Below are 21081 nucleotides of genomic sequence, written 5' to 3'. Positions count from 1 at the left end.
AGAAAAATTTCTGTCGAGTTCTCTTTTGTTGTTTTTTTTTCCTTAGGAATATTTCAATACTTCATGAAATAAATAATGCTAAGCACTAGTTTCGATACTAGAAACTCAACAACCATCGTCTGAGCAAAATACAATGTAGACAGAATTCCTGTTTAAGAATTTGTAGATTGATGTACATTAACAAAATTAGCATATAAATATGTTTTGTTACAAGTTGCTTAGCACTAAAATTTTACCCAGAGTAAGAAAAAGGACATAGTGTTAAGATAGCATATAGCAGCAGCCTGGTTCCTTTGAGGGACAAACAAAGATTATAAAGAATCTTCTGCCCTAAGCTGAGGCCAAAATGATAAGAGACTTTCAGGTAAGGAGAATGCATATACACAGAGCCTAAGGCAGGGAAATTCTCTTCAGGGTCTAGGAAAAAAGACTGATCAAAACACAGAGAACTGAGCAAGTTGCCACCGATGAGGCTGTGAAGGCAGATCTTTCCCACTTTGTGCAGTGTGTTCCTGTATGTATTTGGCGTTAATCTTCACTGTCAAATTTACAGGATGCTTGGAATTTTAAACATGAAAATAACTCAGTCAACGTGGCCTGCTACTCTCTACTCAGGTTATGTAAGCCTCAAACTCTTGGCCATCCTCCTGTCTCTGCCTTCTGAGTGTTATGATTAGAGCCTTGCCCAACCCAGCTGGATAGAATGATGGGCATTAATAAAAATCCTCGTGCCAAATTGTATACCAGGATAGGAAACAGACTAGAAATGACTAAGACAGACATTATGGGGATACCAATCAGGTGCCTATTATAGTTTACCATGCAAGAGAGAATGGTCAATTTGCATAATGATCTCAGAGGGAGGTGATGAGGAAGAGTTCACATCAGGAGATTTAATGATGGTAAAATCATCATTTCTTTGTGACGAATGTGAACAGTGAGGGGGAGAACAATTTTAGGAGTTATAAATGGTTTTCTATCTATTTTAAATCATTGATTTGACATAGTCAATATGATTATTCCATATGCCCTTCTCTCTGGAACGTTCCAGACAACCCCGGGCACCGTAGCCCTATAAAAATCCACCTGATCTCCAATTCTGTACAATTTCTTGTTCAAGGCTCCCAATCAGCTCCCTGTGGAACAAGCATCCCAATTAAAGCCGAGGGAGGAAAGAAGAGAAACAGGGAGCCCGGGAGATAAAAATATCCTCTCCCAAGTACTTACTATATGTATCCTGAACACACTCGTCAAGCTTTAGAGACCCTGTTAAGCTCACCTGACGTTTCTGGCAGTAAAGCTGGGGTAGGATCATAATGTTTCATTTTTAATAAGCTACAGGTAAAGATGATGTGGTTTTGTAGATTGCCTTTTATACGTCAAAGCATTTTATCATTTAAAGTTCCTCTTACTCATAAATAAGATAAGCGCCATTGAAATAGTGGTGGCTACAAATCTAAAAGATATTAAGCACTTTGACAAAGACATTTGGTTGGTAAAAGTAGTGTAGGCATTAGTAGACTTCAAGTGCCTATCATCTTAGAACCATGAATTATAACTACAGAAACGGGCAATTTCCTGCTCCCGAGTCATAGTCTATCTCCTAGGTTTTTTTTTTCTTTGTAAATGCATTGCATGTTCCAGACAACCTCTAGGCTTTGAACTAGCTCAGGTCCACCACCCTCACTTTTTATATAGAAATATTGTAAAAGTGAGCAAACCTAAAGTGAGGGAAGAAGATCAGATACGGAATACCTTCCACTCCCAGCTTCTGAGCTACTCTCTGATCTCCGGTTTTCGTAATCACCACTATTATTTTTATGTAATTAGCCTATGAGATAGAGAGTAAATCATACTTCTTTGGAAATGGGTAATTGGTCTTAGACCAACTTAGAAATCAGTTTTATTCAGTGTTGGAAGATGAGAGAGGTGTTGATCTCAAAACTTCTCTGCAGTTGCTCAGGTACAAAATTTTATGAAAATGTGTGTGTGCAGGGTGAGAAGACTATGTGTTGGGTGACATTTTTTTGTGCTACATGGAGTCTGCATCATCCAGAGCACCCCTCCTTTACTTATTTTCTGATCAAAATATTGGAATGGATCTTAACCTTCTGGGGCTAATTTCTGTAGTTCTTTAGACACATAGACAGACTGCTTGTTTACAATTTAAAGTTCTCAGGCAATTCCGCAGTCCCACACACGTGAAATGCAGAGCTAAGGACAAATGAAGATGACTCGGTAATGGGCAAAGGGTGAAGGGAAAGGATGTTGGACAGCACTTGCCAGGTTGAGCCAAGATTGTGAGTTCTGGGTCAGACTGGGCTATATAGTGAGATTCTGTGTCAAATGAAAAAGCTAAGCATATCAGAACAAAGTGAAACAAAACCGTGAAGGTGGGGGGCCAAACCTTAGGAGGAAAACTAACAAAGGAGTGGTCGCTGTTACTTAATGACTTCCTAGAAGAGAAAAAATTTCCCAATCAACCTTCCTTAGGCAGGGTCATAAACTGAGAGGATGACATTTCCTGGGGAACAGGGTCATGCTCTCCTGAGGCCAGCAGTCCTTACCACTAGATATAGTATACAGAATACAAACAATGAAAACCTGTAGGTCTTCTTAAAGAAAAACAATGTGGGGACCTAAACTCTCCTGCGATCCTGCTTTGCCTTTGGGTTGTGGTAAACACTTGCCTATAAACATTTGACCATCCTGTTCAGGAAGCTCTCTGTTCAATTCAGAAAATCAGAGCAATCCTCCACCAATTGTCAGTGGGACCCTTTGCAGGTCTGATCTGGGGGGAGGTGGGGAGGAATCCAAAGCTTGAGATAGGATTTTTTTGTGCTCTGGGACAGGCAGTACTGCTCACCTTTCCCCACACAGTGTGCACACAATGCTTTTACCTCACTGCTGCTTCATGCTCTGCTGTACCCTTGCCTGAGTGTTTTACCTGTGACAGTCACTCATTAGGACAAGCTGGTCAATGAGATGCGAGTGACCAGGGATCTGGTTATGGATAACAATTAAATTCCAAGTTATGACAACTCCTAAAATTCCGGTCTGTTAACAATTCTTAAAATTTGAAGCCATGTGGCCATGACGAAAATTCTGGTTATTTGTAGGAAATACTTCCTTTCAGCGGAGTAGAATGGAGTGTCTTTTAGGTTTCAGGTGACCTTGACCAAGGATGCTGGTAGTCTCAGAAGAACTCAGTCAGGTGCCATCTTTTCAATTGCTTTACTTCCAAATAGATTTCTCCATCCCCACTTACTGATTTATTTCCCTCTTCAGTCTGCAGCTTTCAGGGAAAGCTGTCTCTCTGATGTTTCTGCAGGCCCCCTTCCTTCTTGGCTTTCTTGCTGAATGAATACTTTCCCACACTGCTGTAAACCCTGGATAAAAAAATAGGAGTGAAATGTTAATATCCTCAGGGCACTCAAAGAGATATGAGCACACAACACTTCAGTGTTCAAGATGCAGCCTATGAATCAGAGCAACACCAGTTGCCCACAGGGGGCACATCTGAGCTAGCTGCAGAAGGGCATTAAAGGAGAACCCAGACGAATGTTGCCCTGACCTGAATCCTGAAGCATGAGGAATGGTGTACTAGACAGATGTGGTGTCAGAGGTTTCTTAAGAAAAAAGTACATCGTGCTTTAAGACCTGGTTATCAGGATCCCATTGGTCTATCTTCAGTCCACACACAGCATAAGAACACAAGACCGAGGATAGAACAGTGAGTTTGTAAACCACGTTAGTAAATCTAGGTTTTATATTTGATTCTTTCCTTACAATGAATTTTGATTAAAAGCACAAATACACACAATTTCAAAAATCAAAGGACAGTGCTGTATGTGATGACACACACCTGGAATTCTAGTGTTCAGTGGGTAGAGGCAGAAGGGCCACCGCTAACTTGAGGCTAAACTGGTCTACACAATGTGTTCCAGACCAGCCAAGGGTTACCATAATAAGACCTTGTCTCAGGAAAAACAAAAACCAAAACAAACAAAAAAAATCAAATCAAACAAAACATCAGTTGCTTCCTGGCCTATAGCTCTGGGTCTTCCCCCTTCATGTCTCATCTCGGGGTATCAACCAGGTTTTACCCTTTCTCAGAGGAGCCCCTGCTTTTAACTCAGTATGTTAATCCTGTCCAGACACTATGTAGCAACTTTCTACTCGGATAAGTATTTAGGGAACACTCTCTTAGTCTATCTGTGCTTTTATCCTAAAGGCACTGGACAGCTAGGAAAGGCATGAAACAGAAGTCACGTGATAATGTTCACATTTCCAAAAGATGAATCTTGAAACTTGAAGGGGAGTGGAATAGAGAGATGCAAGGTAGACAATGATAGACAGCAGTGTGTTTGCCTGAAGGCATTAGGTCCCATGAAATGAAAGAAAAGGAAGCATTGAAAGAAGGCAGCGGTGCAATGAACAGGCGTTGAGACTGAGTGGCTGTGCTAACTTAAACACGGTTTACTATACACGACCTTGATCTCCAAACCTTTCCTTGAAGAACAACACATCTAAAGAACTGTGAATTAAACTGTTCTATTTAAGCACAATGTCTTGAGAACAATTCCTAAAGAATAAAATTCTAAAGCTTAAAAAGGTAAATTCATTATTTGTTTAGGCTTAGTTCTAGGGAAGCTTAGGATAGTTGATTAAGAGGGGCAGTATCTTCCTGAGACAGCAAGGATGTGTCAATGAAATCCAAGGTCTCTGCATCTTTAAAACACGACCCATTTTCTTAACGCTGTAACAATAACTATTCTAAACAAAAAGAAATTTGTCAGTATGAAACACTACAATCAAAGGCCAATGCTTTAAGTGCCTGAAACAGTTATTACTATGACACATTTCACACACAAGCACGCACGCGCACACACACACACACACACACAGAAAATAGTTTTTTTTTAAGACAAAAAACCCACTTTTTTGTTTACTGGTATTGAAGAACAGAAAGAAGTGAGCTCACAGAAGACCCCATACTCCACAGCCTGATTTAAGGGAGGGGCCACATATAATACATGCATCAAAATACTCGAGCAAAAGCGTACAGTTTCTGAATGCCTGTCTGACTGGTGGATTTGTGCGGGGTAACACCTCCATGTAAAGGAATCTGCAGAACAGGAAGAGAAGGGCTGATGGAGTTGGGTGGGGAGCCTAGCAAGAGAGATTGGTTATGGTTTGCCTACAAGTTCCCTATTTTTTATCTAAAGCATAGGTGCTGTCATTGCTTCCCTGGCCTCTAGGGGCACTCTGATCTTCACAGAGTTTTCTATGCCATCTTCTATCTTCTGCTCCCTCCTTTCCAAACAAGGTCTACCTTTGTCCAGGTCGGACTCAAATATGTCAGTTACATGGTCAAAAAATAGGCTTGAACTCTTGGCTCTCTTGAATCCACCTCTCAGTTGCTGGGATTTGGCCTTTAACTCACAATCTTTCTACCTCAAGATCTGGGCTGCTGGGATTACAAACTTTTACTACCAGACTGCTCAGTTTCTCTTCTTAACTGAAACAAAAAAAGGTTGATGGTATTTTCTGGAACAGTAGTTCTGAAACTGTGGGTCACAACCCCTTTGAGGGGATCAAATGACCCTTTCGCAGGGATCACATAAGACCATGGTACATCCTGCATATCAGATATTTACATTTCAATTCATAGTAGTAGCAAAGTTACAGTTATGAAGTAGCAACAAAAATAATTTTATGGTTGGGGGTCCCCACAATGTGAAGCATTGTATTAAAGGTCATAGCATTAAAAAGAATGAGAACCCCTGATTTTGAGTCATTCACCAAGATATAAAGTTTTAAAAAGACATTTGACAATTTTGTGCAAAATCAGATTCACTTGTCTAATTTCTGCATTTAAAGTTATTTTTAAAGTTAATGTGTTTACTATTTATTTTTCCACTTACCTACACCGTCTAAAAATGATTTGGCATGCTTTACAGAAAGATAGCTATGATCGAGGCGATCAATAATAAAAGGACACAGTCTGTGAACTGAATTTCAGTGGAGAAGGAAGAGAGCTCATAGAGCTGCAAGGACTGAGGATAAAATAAAGAAAACAAATAACCAGCAAGAAATGAACTCTGGAACAGCCCCAGAGGTGCTCTAATTTGCTGGACTTAGATATTTAATTCTATGTTGGAATATATATATATATATATACATATATATACAATATATACTTTATATATATATATATGAAAGGGTATATATTCTTGTCTATATATGACTTTTTCCCCAAAAAGCAGTCCAAAAACTTCCTTGTATTCTTGAGTGAGGTCATGACTTCTCAGTAGGTAAGGGTCATAGATGAAGCAATTCATCATCAAATCGGCAGGTCATTGAAATAGGATGGCCTTCATCCCACCTTGACCCCAGAAACACCTTGACTTCTCAGGATAATCAGGGCCTTTCCAAAAAACTAAAATCCATATGTAGCCCTATTTCTATTCTATTCTGTATTACCAAATCAGTGAAACTACAATAAATATTTCTAGGGCTTTTTATGGTTTAAAGTATACTCCAAATGCACTCCACCTATGTGACCTTCACATTATCTGCAGGAGGTAAAGCAGTAGAGTTTCCATCTTCCAGATGAGAAGCCATGAGTTCAAACATCTTCACTGTTGCAAGGCCTCGTTAGATTTATCAAGTTTGGGACCCATAATGGCCCCTGAATTCGGAGATAAGCTTATGATGTCTTGAAAGTGGGTGTGAGCCACAGTGAAGTTGGAGCAATTGGATTCTTTCCACGGCAGAAGCCATCATCCCTATCTTCTATGCTCACTTACTCACTTGGCATGCTTTGTTGTTTTGTCTGTTTTAATTTTGTCATTAGACAAGGTTTCACTATACAGCCCAAGCTGGCCTTGCCTTCATGTTCTGTTGTTCTATCTCGGTCTCTTGAATGCTGAAACTGCAAGTATTTACCACCATGCCCAGTACTCCATTTGGTCATTTTGGTGATTTGAAAGGTTCTCTTAGCTGCTCGATGCATTATGATTTCCAAATCATAACTCACAACACATATAAAGGAGGAAGCATTGCCATGGAATAAACCTAGTCATTAGCATATAACAGTATAAGAAAATCTTGGATATGCAATCTCATGTCCTGGTCACAAAATTAGAGTGGAAGTTACAATAGGGTGAAGGTGATAGTGATAGAAAGAGCTCTTCCTTTTCTCGGTCACATCTTGATAGCTTTAGATAGTAGGCCAAAGGTTACAACTCTTTACGTTAGGAAATATTTCTTGTCCTGATTACCTTCCATAGGAAGCATATGTGACTTACCAAGATAATATCCGGCTGGTCGGGGAGCTGGTGACAGTCACTGGGGCTGTGGTTATTCTGCTTCTAGAGGTGAGTATCTGGGGAGTCTGAGATAAAAGCAATCCACCTAGGTCCCATGTTGAATTTCATTCTGTATTTTCTTTTTGCTTTATCATCTTTCCCTAGATCCCAGACATTGTCAGAGTCGGCGCCTCTCACTACTTTGGACAGACAATTCTCGGGGGGCCATTCCATGTCATCTTGTGAGTGTCTTCTTCTTTTTTCAGACCCTACCTCCACTTACTAGAATCTTCCAGGTCTCCAGTTCACTTTCTGAGGTCTATATATCAGAGATTCCTGCCCAGTGAATTTGCATCTTTGGATTTATGTTTTAGCTGTTAAGACTTAGCTTAATGAATGTGTAGGTGCTAGCTAAGTCACCATCATGTTGCAGTAGATTCAAACTATTCCCAGCTCATACCTCACTTTTTGATTTCTGTTCTTACTGCAGCATTACCTATGCCTCCCTTGTGCTGGTGACCATGGTGATGAGGCTGACCAGTATGAATGGGGAGGTGGTGCCCATATCCATTGCCCTGGTGCTGGGCTGGTGTAATGTCATGTACTTTGCCCGTGGATTCCAGATGCTGGGCCCCTTCACAATTATGATTCAGAAGGTCAGTGCTTTACTAAACCTCGCTCTGATTAGGATACAGGACCTTCGTTCACAGGTGGAAGGGTGGGGAAAGCTGCAAAGAGAAATGCTGCTCAGAGCCTAGCTGGAGGCAGCACCGGGACACCCAGGTCTGCTGGCAACAGCTGCTCAGAGGCATGGAGAGAGAGTCTCTCCAACTTTCTTCTTTGCTTCCTGTAGATGATTTTTGGAGACCTACTGCGCTTCTGCTGGCTGATGGCGATGGTCATCGTAGGATTTGCCTCAGGTAAGAGCACTGCTTCCAGACTGTGAGATGCAGATCTTCTCAGTTTCACTGTCACTTGGCTTCGTTGCCATTGCTTCCTATTGGAGTGGGTCTAAAAACATACCTTTGTCTATTGAAAGGGACCACCCAGGTTGGTTGGCCTGGAAGGTGGACTCATACGTTCTGAGCCATCAAGATTCAAGTCAGCTAACTGAGCCACAAGCCCCTTCAAAGACTATTGGAAGGACATCGGACACTGAAGAGTTGTAGCTATTTTAAATATTATCAGGGAAATATGAGCAATGTCACATTGAACTTTGCTATATTTATAGTGCAGGAGAAGAGATAAAAGTCATGCTATAAAACAGAAAGTTCCCTCCTTCTTTATGTAGTCATATAAGGGATGAAGGAAAGGAGTGAAGCTGAGCAGACACACACATGCATTTGTTTCTCTCTGCTCTTGACTGGATGTGATGTGAGCAGCTGTTTCGAGTTCCTGCCTTGGCTTCCCCACACTGATGGAATGTAACCTGGGATTCTCAGTCAAATAAAATCCTAAAAATATATATGAAGAAAAGGAAAGGATTGTAAAAAGAAAGTATATAATAAGAGTTTGGAGAGCCTGAGACATGGAAGAGAATGGAGACAGAAAAGAGCTGTGATGAGAGGCTGAGAGAATGAGGACGTACAGGTTCAGTAGGGAGTACTAACAAGCAGAGGAGGTGCAGAAAGAAAGAAAAAGCCACCAGAGAGAATAGAGGGAGCATTGGCAGGCACAAGAAAGTTCATATTCACAGGAAGAAGGCCCAGGTTTGTTTCATGAAAAACTTGCAATTCTGACTCAGACTTCTGTGTCTCTAACTGGTTACCCATGAGAAGAGGGTGCACAGGAAAAATGATCTCTGAAGAACCATGCCCCCTCATCGCTACAGAACCCTATCACTATCGCTAGAGAATGCTCTGTTCAATGAGGTTGTCCACAAAATGATAGATAAGAGAATGAATAGACATACACACACACGTGCGCACACACACACCTAACTTAAGTGTGAAAGGATTTATCTGTATAGAGTATTCTATAGCGTATTATATCCTGTGAGGCCTGGTGTAAGTTTTCTTCCTTGTCCGTACCCCAAATTTCCTTACCCATAGGTAGACTGCGATTAGAACAGCAGTTGATTCCTAAGGATGCCCTATACCTCTGTTCCTCCAAATGGTCATTCTGCACTTGTAGTTTTTCTGAAAAAAGCAAATATTTCATACAGACTCTTTTATATGCTCTTGGAATCACCTTGCCACACACTTCTGTATCCCATTCAGAAAAGACGCCATTTAAAGGACCTCAGGGTGTTGTAAGGACCCAGAACTGGCTGCCATGAGGTAGGCTGCACATCAATGAGACAGCTTCTCCATGATGGTCAAAGCTCACCTAGCAAATCTCAGAGAAATGGGTGGCTGTTTGGAAGTCAAAAGAGCCTAAAAAGAGCTCTCCCTTTAGCCTTATCACATGATCTGTTCTTTGATATTATTGGAGATTCAATACATTCTTGTAATAACTTACCTTTTAAATATTTGGTTTTCCAAAAGATAATAATCTGCTAGGCAATTTATGCACATATGTACACATACAATTTTTTTTGATGAATGGTTGAATGTTATCATGACCCAGAACAGTGAATTTAGTCAAGAGTCTTAAGTTTAACAGTTCTAAGGTAACTGTATTGTGGATGCATAGTGGTATGTACTTGTGTGTAAACTGATGGATATATATATATATATGTATATATATACACACACATATATATATGAAGCAGAACTAATGGGAACCAAGTCCATACTCATTGTGACAATTTCCTTCCCCACCTGCCTCTTCCTGGGCGGAGCAGCCTTCTATATCATTTTCCAGACAGAGGATCCAGACAACCTGGGGGAATTCTCCAACTACCCCACATCACTTTTAAGCACCTTTGAGCTCTTCCTCACTATCATTGATGGCCCTGCCAATTACAGTGTGGATCTACCCTTCACGTACAGCTTCACCTATTCTGCTTTCGCCATCATCGCCACACTGCTCATGCTCAACTTGTTCATTGCCATGATGGGTGACACCCATTGGCGAGTGGCCCAGGAAAGGGATGAACTCTGGAGGGCACAGGTGAGTCTACTGCTGTTGGTCTCACAAAGGGGCAGGAACGGGAGTGAAACATTGCAGTAAGAGGTGTTTATTGTGAACCACTCTTAGTGGAGTCCCAGAACAGCCCCAGAAGGCTATCATTTCCATTCCATTTGTATAACCCTGAAGTACCTGTAGAAGGATGGAGGGGACAGAAGAATGATAGAATGGAGGATATAATCATTGAGTTGGTCTATTTATTACAGGTAAAAAGTGGATTCAGAAGTCTTTGAATCCACAGAGAGCAAGAATATTTTGTTTTGTTTTAATATAATGCAGTTATTAAATTTAGACCTCCTCTTCTATTAGAGTCTATAAATCCCCAAATCCCTATTTTATCTTTTCTTTGTAGCACAATAAGCTAATCAAATACCAGAGTTAGAAGCTATGTGTTCCAAAGATCACTAAGTAATTGAGCTGCTCCTCCATATAATTACATATCAATGTGAGAATGCAGTCAGTATATTCTTTAGTCTAATCATGACCTTATTATTTTGTATATTTGAGTAAGGTTTCACAGAAAAGGAGTTTTTCATATTGTGAAAAGTTTATTATTAGAAGCATCCATATTATGGTGAACTAAAACCCTTGTTGCTATTACTCCACTCTTCAACTTCAGACTGTTTCCTCCTGTGTATTAGAGAGCACATATCTTTCCACATAAGTACTATATAAATATTTGAATAGAACCAATGTTTACCCTTCACATAATTGCATGGTTGGTATGTAGCAATAGTCCTGAAAAGCCTGTTATATGTAGGGAAGTGTCTAGGAGCTGGCACACATGCACAGGCATCACAGACATAATAGGTCCTCCAACTGAAGTGCCAAGCTATGGAACAGACGACACTAAGTAAATCACTTCACGGGCGGGCAGCAGAAAACTCAAAGAAGTAAAATTGCTGCAGAGAAGTACATCAGGCTAAGAAGAGATGCAACTGAGAAATTGAAGCAGAATGTTAAGAAATGCTTGTATTGGGGAGAAATATTTAAGACGGACAGTAAATGTGGGTAGAACTAGCTAGCTGAGAATAGTAGAAAGGGTACAAGTCAGGGCTTATATCAATTAGAGAGCATGACCACAAAGAGAAATAAACCAAACTCAAACCAGATTTTTTTAAAGAACTGGCGATGGATGAGCTGATCCTCATAACTGGGAAGTTTAAAATACGAAACTAGATTTGGACATATGTCTAAAATTCAGTTTCTACCTTACACAAACCATCATTTTTCTGTTCTATCCATTCAGCCTGACTCTCTTTTCTAGGATAAATCACACCATGTTGACAGCTTCTAAGAAGTTGAAGCACCTGAGGGAATGGGGTTGGGTACAAACTTCTTAAAGGTCCCATTCAAATTGCATCCACTGACTCTTTGACATTGTACAACAGTGCAGGCTTTAAAAGAAAGTCTTTGGCTGGAGATGTAGCTGGGTAGTGACTTTGCTTGCCCAGTATTTTAGTTAGGGTCTCTATTGCTATGAAGAGACATCATGACCGCGGCAACTCTTATAAAGGAAAAGCATTTCAATGGGGTGACTTATGATTTCAGTGGTTTAGTCAAGTTTCATCAGGGTGTGGCATGGTGGTGTGCAGGCAGACATGGTGCTGGGAAGGAACTGACAGTCCTTCATCTTGACCTACAGGCAACAGGAAGTGATCTGAATGTCTAACTAAGTGAAGCTTGAGCAAAGGAAACCAAGAAGTCCCACACAATGACATACTTCTTCCAACAAGGCCACATCCACTCCAGCAAGGCCATATCTCCTAATAAAGTCACTCCTTATGAACTTATAGAGGCTAGTTACATTCAAACCATCACATCTAGCATGTCCAAGGCTGGGGGTTGAGTTCTCAACACTTCAAAAGATAAAATGAAAAACATACTTGACCACAGACAATCCATTCTGATTTCCATGGGATTGCAACAAGGATTAGTAAAAGGCTTATTTTTGAACTTAAGACAAGGTCTAGTGCTGGATAGTGGAGGCAGTAGTGGAAGGAAGAAGGTGAGGTCCCCTTTTCTTTAGTCTGTTAGGAAGAACCAACTAACTGTGCAGCCCCATCTACTCTGCCTAGTTATCTGAAAGTGATTAGCTCATACTCTAGATGAAAAAGATACACCCTGTTGCAAGAGTAAAAAAAGTCAAGGGAAGGGTAAATAAAGAAGAAGCTCGAGCATTCATTTCAGAGGAAAGAAGAATAGCTACCTAGAGGAGAACAAAATGATTACAAAGAAGGTGGGAGAGAACCCAGTACAACTCAGGGATCAAGAGAAGGTGATGAAGGAGAGCAGAAAGACATACCACAGAGAGCTGGCTATTCTAGGGATTGATAGCTCCTCGCATCAATAATCTCCTGTTGCCAACCCCGATAAAGGTAGAGCAGTTCTTATTATGGAAGAGACACTATTTACTGTCAATAACTGCAAAATGGAATCAGTTTCCCAATTGGTTGTACAATTGGCTACACTAAGTTCACAATCAGCTACAACCCTTGAATTTTTGTTACATGACTGAGTTCAACTACTTCGGTATAAGGGAAACCCTTGGCATCTTGTTCTGTTAATTTTTTGTGTTGTTGACTTTAGAATAGCATTCAGGTTTGGTGAAATCATTCTCTATTGCTTTTGTCACTCCACGTAGTGCATATCCCTCCCAGCTTTGCGTCACAGGCACATTTGATAAGCCTGGTGCCTGTTTCATCTAGCTAGCTAATTAGGGCAGGACAAAGGACAGATTATGGGACATACTACTAGGAACTTGCTTGCCAAGAACACAGACATTAATCAAACGTTTTCCTTTTTAAGATATGGATTTTTAATTTGTTAGCAAGTCTCTGAACTGGAGCCTCCTTGTTTCATTTCTGACATCATACAGCTTCTATTTAGTCATTTAAGTCAATGTCCCTGGTCTGTAGTTTTCCTATGAAAGGTGAGAAGGAAGTCACATTAGTTTTGAATGACTCACCTTCTCTGAATATGAATAATAGTATTGAACTCATTGTTCTATTTAAAAAATATCTTCTGTCCTGGTTTGATGAGACAGCCAGGTTAGCATGGTTCTGAGACAAGCTTAGATATGGATGAACTGTAGCCCTTACCACTGGCCTCCAGGGTCTTCTTTGAGCAAATTAGTTTTTGTTTCCTTTTTTTGGTGGTTTTGCTGCCTCTCTGTCTCTTGTGCCTTTTTCTGAGACATTTTTGCTACCTCATCTCCTTCCAGGTTGTGGCCACCACAGTGATGCTGGAGAGGAAAATGCCTCGCTTCCTGTGGCCTCGATCTGGTATCTGCGGTTGCGAGTATGGGCTTGGAGAACGCTGGTTCCTACGGTGAGTGACAGTGTGTGTGTGTGTGTCTGAAACTTGCAGGTGGATTCTCTGAGATGGCGAGCCACCAGGAAATGTCATAGGATTGCATTAGTCTGTTGTTGGGAGAGAGAGAAGTGAAGTGTTGGGTGGGGGGTGAAGGGGTTAGAAAACAAGAGCCAGCTGGTGTTTACTACAGGGCAGTGATGTGTGAAACGGTGTGCGCACAGACATGTAAATGCTCAGGTGTGGGTATGGGCTGTCCATTTGTTTTGCTTGTGTTTACTCAGTACATCATTTTCTCTCATTTTCAATATACTGTGGCCTTGACTCTAGCTTCTTTCTCCATATACAACCCCTTTTCTCCTAACCTGGGTCTCCTCTCCTCTCACTGGTACCCCTTGACCTGGATACTGTAAACCTCATGACACTCAGATCTCTAAGTTTTTTTCCTCTGTCTTGTTACCACATACAGCACAGCCTGTCTTCCATTACTCTCCAGAGATGAATTCCTTACTTCTCTCCCCTCATTCTCAGGTTGGCTTTCACCCCATTCCCCTCCGGCCTAGATGTTCTCCTTGCTTCTGTTCTGCCCCTCCTTTTACTTCCTGGTATCTCCTCTCTTCCACATTCACCTCTGCTTCTCTCTATGACCCACCTTCCCCACCGCCCATGAGTCCTTTCTGTTTCCTCACAGGGTTGAGTCTCACCATGACCAGAATCCTTATCGAGTACTTCGTTATGTGGAAGCTTTCAAATCTTCAGACAAGGAGGAAGTGCAGGAACAGCTATCTGAGAAGCAGCCTTCTGGGACTGAGATTGGTACTTTAGCTAGAGGCTCTGTGGTCCTCCAAACACCTCCTCTTTCCAGGACTACATCCCTGAGCAGCAGTAGCCACCGTGGCTGGGAAATTCTCCGTCGGAAATCTCTGGGACATTTGAATCTTGGACTAGACCTTGGTGAGGGGGATGGAGAGGAGATCTACCATTTCTAAAGAGTACCCTGTTACTTTAGATGTAACCCTATGTGGGTCAAGGTGTGGAAAGGGAGAGAGGGTGGGGAGGAGGAAGGACAGAAAAAGGGAGAGAGCTGTTTCAAGAATCAGACATATATGGTTGTGAATTGTGAGAGGGTATATATAGATTATTCTTTAAGGGACAATATATAACCCTTCACATCTCAGCATTTGTAGAGATGGGCAGTGGGCATCAATTGTTGCATATACTTTATGGGTTCCTCGAAAGCTCATATCTTGAGAAACTGGCAGCTGAGGACATGAGATGGGGACATTGACATCTTTGATTGACATCTGGACAATCTTTCTTATGCCTTGAACAGAAGACAGAAACAAGTAAGTCATTAGACTTGCTTGTTTCCACAAAACTCAATGTGAAAAGAACCATCATGACACCGAAGTCCTTTCTATTTCATTACCTTCGTTGAGACTTTCCTTCCAACTAGCAGCCAGATCCCGAGTAGAAAACTACAAGAAAAAAAAAATTCTTTGTCCTGTTGCCTTTAATTTCTCTATTATGTCAAAAAAACCCATATATCATAAAATTTATCATTTTAGCTATATTCAGTATAAGGTACATTCAGACTATTGTATAAGCATCACTACTATTCATCTACAAATATTTTTCATCTTCAGACACTGAAATTCCTATCCATGAAACAATACCTCTCCACCATTCCTTCTCTTTAGTCCTCAATAACCATTATTTTACTTCCTGCCTAGGAATTTATTGTAGGTTCTTTATCTGAGTGGGATCTTACAAGGCCACTTCCATTGTGCTTGCCTCGTTTCAGTTAATATAATAGTTTCAAGGTTTCTTCTATTCTGCGAAGGTATCAGCGTTTCATTTCTTTTTAAGACTGGATGTACGCATACCTCACTTTCTTTTAGTTCATCTGTCTGTCAAAGGGTATGCATGGGTTTTCCTGTCTTCTGCTTATTATGAATGTTGCTTCTATGAAAACAAGAGAGTGCATGTCAACAGAGGTCCCTGTTTTTAATTATTGGGTGTTGGTGGGGTCTATATGCCTAGAAATTGAAGAGATAACAGTAACTTCATGCTCAATTCTTTAGATAAACTACCATGCAGTGTTTCATAATGGCTTTGGGCATTCTATAAATCCTGGTAGTGGGTGTAAAATGCTCTCTCATTGTAGTTTCAATTTGCTATTCTCTAAAGTCTAAGGATATTGGGTCTCTTTTCGTGTTCTTATTTATGGAATAGTTTCTATCAGTGTGCGGCATTCTTCTTCCCAGAGGCTAAGAGTCTGAGGTGTTTGCTTCTCTTGTATCCTGATGTGTTCCATGAGGGGTGAAGCATATCTTCCTTTGTTTGAATGGCCTAATCAGTTCTTCTGTAGGACCTTCTCTGCCCTGTCCTTTAGATGATCCTCTGCAAGTTATCATCCTTGATCCTATAAACACAGGCTCCTATTTTGATCTTGAGGATGCCATAATCCACAGTCTTCTCCCTTCTTTTTTACACTGGGCTGTGAAGTGGGCAGCGGTAATGCTGATCTGGCCATTCCTAACTGGAGGGAAACTCTGAGCCGAGCATCCAGAGTGCCCATAACAGAGACTGATATGTAGCCTCTCTCTTGTCTCCAACCCTTAGGTCTCATCTCATTCCTCTCATCCTCTCAGTCCAAAAGCTGGACAAAAGAGCTTTTGGAAGTAGTAGAGAGATGAGTAAGACTTGGGAAATTTCAGGCAGGCGCATTCCAATACACATTTTCAAAGCTGTATGGCCAACAGTGAGCTATCACAAAAATGTACACATACCTTTGGTGGTGTGCAACTTAACAGGGCCATATGTCATAATGATTCAGTTTTATTCTCTTTGACAGCACTGCACCTCCATCTTATGTGCAGTTAAACTCCATCCACGTTCTAAATGGTTCAAGATCCAGTTTCTTCTGCATTATTAGATGTCATCTCTCATTTCCCCTTCACCAACACCTCTGCCAGAAGGATATTGTGGTATTTAAAACCCGCCTTCCAAACCACCTTTCCTTTGGACAGCTGCCTTATCATCTCCCTGTTCAAAGTCAAACTTCTCAAGGGTTGATTCCACTGTCTACTGACTTCCACTGATTGCTCAAGCCTTTGTCATTTGGTCGGTCTCCTCCAGGCTACTGATGCCACTCTTGTTATCTCCCTGAAGGTCAACCCACTCAACCATCTCAGGGTTTGTTGGACTCGATGGATTAACCCTGAACTATTCAACACTCTTCACGTTCCTACCAGTCTGAGTGCTTTGGTTTTACTACTCCCTGAAACAATTTTGGTTCAGGAGACTATTTCTCACCACGTAGGCAGTCCTACTTACTACTGTAGATTACCATATAAAAGTTCATGGTTCTTCAGGGCCCATCTTCGACTCTGACTTGTCTTTTGAGCTCCAGGCATGAGCTACTTAGATGTTCAACTATTACATTTGCTTACTTGGGTATGTTATAGACACTGCAAGTTCAATATGTCCCAAACTGAGCACTTTTTCTTCCTCATCAAACCTTCTACTCTATTAGTTTGCTCAATCAAGGTAAGTGTCAGGATTACAGTCAAGGTTGCCACTCTTGGCTCATCTTTAACACTGTTTCAACCCTCGTACCCAGCACTCTCAAGACCAATGGATAGAAAGTCCATTACTTCTCTTTAAATTAACTAATTCTAATTAAATCAATTTTTCTAACACTGCCTCAATCCTAATAAAAATTTCTTATGTATACTTCCAAAGATATCTTCAATGTGACTAAGCCTTTGTATGAGCATATTTCTCTTTAAAATATCAAAGAATGGTATATTAGAAAAGCAGTTCTTTCTTTTCCTCTTGAGATGTGTTGTGAAGACTAAGTTCATATCATTGTAACACTGGAAAATATCCTTGAAAACCAAGGTGTAACGGTGTACACTTGTAGTCTCAGAACTCAGGAGAGAGTGGCAGACAGGAGACATATACACTCAAAGTTAGCTCAGGCTACATAGTGAGACCCTGTTTCAAAACACAAAGAAGCAGTGAAAAACTTGGTTTTGCCCTCTTCAAACTGTTGCCATTCTTCTAAAACAGACCACCAGCATCTTACCTGTGCATGACAGGGTCATATTCCTGCCTGGTCTGTTTGAACATGGTCTTAGTCTTCTCCAGTCTCTAGTCTACATGACATCCGAAATGTGTTTGTCAAATGCAACCCCTGCCTCAAGCGATGGTCTTTGGTAAGCCAGCTCCTCTCTTGAACTCTGACAGCTTCTCGGGGCATCTCTTACCCTTCTGATATAACTTATTAAATGAATAGTTTTTATTTCCTGAATAGTACTTCTTCCTTTTGATATGACTTTACAGATTTCCTTACCTTCTCTACCCATTCTCCTTCAACCTTTTTCGTGTTGTCCTTATTATTTTTCATGTTGTCCTCTGCTTAAAGATCAGACATCTGGTGTGCATGTGTGTCTGTATATATGTGTCTATGTATGTGTCTAATCCCTGATTTAGAGGGAAACTAGAACACACCCATTTTGTTTCTAGATCATTATATTTTCTTCTATGTATTATTGATTTGCACTTTATTACTCTTATTTAGCATCTGTTTTTCTTTGTAGATGATACATGTCACAAAGGCAAAACAGTGTTCATATTATTCACTATTGTATTCTCAGAATTTGTGCAGTTCCTGATATCATGTATTATAAAATAAATACTCATGTATTATAAAATAAATAACTGAATCTAGGAATGATAGACCTGTTTTTAGTTTTATTGGACACACACGTGTTTTATTTTTCTTCCTTACCTTTTGCCTTTGGGTGAGGTTGTAGTAAAGATAACCATAGAGAGAGTGGAAAACCCTGAAAGGACAAAAAGAAGAGAAATTTTTCTAGTGGTAATTTTTTAGTCTACTTAGCAATACTTCTGTGTTTAAGTATACACATGTGTATGAGAAAGAGCGAGCAGAGGAAGGGAGAGAAAGAGCAGTAGGAACCCAAACTTTAAAGGAAAGAGGAGGAGACATGAGAAAGAAGAGGAGGAAGACTCCCATAGCAATCTCTGGATGGAACTTTCGGAGCCTACCTGTGTGTGATGCCCTCTGTGAGAAGCATTTGAGTGAGCTCCTAGTCTCTTAGCCCTGCAGATGTAGCAAATGCCCCATGTACTGAAGGGTTAAAGCAGAGGGCAGATTATCCATGCTCCCTGCTTCCTGGGCTCCAGAGAAAGTAAAGGAGGGGGTGGGAGAGTAAGAGAAACCCTGCTGTTCTTGCTTATAGAACTGTCCCAATAAGGCTACAAGTGGCTCCCCTTTCCCTGTCCTGCCCTGCCTTTTTCCTGGTTCCTTCAGAAGAGAATGCAAGAAACGCTTGTTCCTGCATGTCTCATAGGCCAGAGGCAGGGGAGGGATGAAGATGTTTTGTTCCTACAGGTGTCACTGAACTTAAAGATGTTTGCAAATATGTTATTGGCTTGACCAGGCTCTGGGTTCTGGTGAGGAAGGTGAGCTGCACCTGAATAATGGCTATCTTCAGTGCTGAGCTAAAAGGCCAGAGATCAATGTGCGTTCAGAGGGGTTGGTGTACATAAAAAAAAATGCAAGATAAAACATGAGGGACTAGAACTGAGAGAGGTGGGGAAGAGAGGAGGGAGAAAAAGGGGGAACGGGTGGCTGGTTAGTAAGACCCCAGAGGAGGGTGTGTTTGGCCTAGGCCAGGGAGAGAAAGGGAGCTGGAGAGAAGAGCCAGCATTGGTCCTTTAGCCCATAGGGATCACTCTGAAAAGCTGAGAGAACACTTTGACGTGGGGTCATGAATTATTTGCCGCTCGTTCCCATACTTGTTCCTTAAAGGTTAATGAAGAACAGGTGAAAACCGTGCAAGGTAAGGAACACATTGACCAGGTGATAAGTAAGAGTCACCCCAGTGGGAGAGGTTCAAGCTGTGTGCCCCCTCCCATCTCTGCTTGGCATAACAACCGGGCAAAAGCCACCTGGGAAAGGGCTGGTAGTCTTCTTTGTCATCCCAGAATGGAGGAGGCGGCAATTAGAGCCAATTGAGCCTGAGGGTGCAGAGGCTTGTGCAAGGCTGGGCAGCAGCTGGAAATAGAATGTTGTGAGTCTGCTCCTCCCCAAGCAGTGACAGGTAGAAGGGTCCTTCTTAGTGACTCCTGAGGACCAACCTTATCCAATAAAGCTGCCCCTCATTCCCTGCTTTCTGAGGCCTCACTCCTGACACGTTGCTCAGCCATCTACAAAGTCAACTATGAGGCTGACACATGTGTTCATCAGAGCAACAAGGTTCCTTCTTCTAGTCCCAGGGCGGATTTCTCTGGCGAGTGACCACCTTAGGTCCTAAGCACATGAAAGGCCAATTCAGGAACCCGTGTATACTCCTTTCCTGTCACTGAACGGAGCCCTGTCTAGAGCTAGGTCCTTCAGGGACAATACAGTCAGGAATAGATTCAGTTCCAACCCCCAGCTCTGCTAATGGGATTAGCTGAAGGAACTTGGCTTGGAGTCAGTGATCATCTTGATTTCTGACTTGTCTACCTGGCACAGTTGCGATGACAAAATAGCAGCATGCATGTGAAAGCGTGCATGTGAAAGCGTGCATGTGAAAGCGTGAAGGCTGCGATTTCATGGTGCAAGGAGGCGCTGCAATATCTTGACCTGCGCCTGGCTCGGTCTGTTCTGATTCCCTCTGTTTTCCTTCAGTGCCCAGTTGCCTCCTAATTCAGGGTTAATAAGTAAAAGGAATAAGAATAAAACACATATCAAAGAAATATCAGGAAACTGTCTGTGGCCTCTAGGCCCTTCTTGAGACCTAGGGTTAAAAACTCTAACCACCAGTGGATGATTAACTCCTCTGAAAGACTCCTTAGACTCCAGACCTCTCCTAGGCCTTCAGTTTTCCTCCCTCAGGAGGAAAGATATAAGATAATTTCAGAGGAGGAAGCTGCAAAGGAGGGCTGAGATTCGATGTGCTTCTTTTCCTTTTATGGAACTCTCCTTATTCTTTCTCATTCATGGAGAAAACTGGATCCTTAAACCACTGTGCTAGTTCGCTACACCAAGGTGGGAGTCCTGGTCTCTGGCCTCTATCTTTGGAGGCCCCTCCCTGGAGGAGGGTCAAGACAGCCCGCCAAAATCTTGACCACTCCCCCAGTCTATTTAAACTGCTCCCTGGAAAGTCCCCTCGTCCACACCCCCCCACCACCCCCCACCCCCGCCCCATGGTCGTGTTCTTGGTTTCCCCTCTGGGCCACCCGAAAGTGCAGGAATCCCATTAAAACTGGATATTTTTTAATTTAGCTTGTTTGTGATTTGGCTTAATTGGATTTTTGTGTGGGCTGAGAGCTCGCTTTAGGAAAATTCCTAACACAAGGGTCATCT

At 41.7% G+C, this 21081-nt stretch overlaps 1 protein-coding gene across 3 annotated transcripts in view; it reads left to right on the top strand.

The window, feature by feature from the left end:
• Window positions 1-18443, top strand: part of LOC126505197 (transient receptor potential cation channel subfamily V member 5) — a 30390-nt gene extending 11947 nt beyond the window's left edge. For 2 of the 3 annotated variants that reach the window (XM_050147980.1, XM_050147982.1), the window contains 7 exons: window positions 7296-7382; window positions 7479-7555; window positions 7804-7969; window positions 8167-8233; window positions 10099-10367; window positions 13609-13715; window positions 14389-18443. In XM_050147980.1, the coding sequence (XP_050003937.1) occupies window positions 7296-7382; window positions 7479-7555; window positions 7804-7969; window positions 8167-8233; window positions 10099-10367; window positions 13609-13715; window positions 14389-14686 (1071 nt within the window). In that variant the 3' untranslated portion in view covers window positions 14687-18443. The remainder of the gene's footprint in view (window positions 1-7295; window positions 7383-7478; window positions 7556-7803; window positions 7970-8166; window positions 8234-10098; window positions 10368-13608; window positions 13716-14388) is intronic. The other variant, XM_050147981.1, reaches the window with a different exon arrangement.
• Window positions 18444-21081: the final 2638 nt, after the last annotated feature.

This window comes from Alexandromys fortis, unplaced genomic scaffold (genome assembly GCF_014885135.2).
Source record: "Alexandromys fortis isolate MF-2015 unplaced genomic scaffold, M_Fortis_MF-2015_v1.1 scaffold_57, whole genome shotgun sequence".
Lineage (NCBI taxonomy): Eukaryota > Metazoa > Chordata > Mammalia > Rodentia > Cricetidae > Alexandromys > Alexandromys fortis.
The sequence above is the reverse complement of the archived record's forward strand: the minus strand, read 5'-3'. Positions and strand labels throughout refer to the sequence as shown.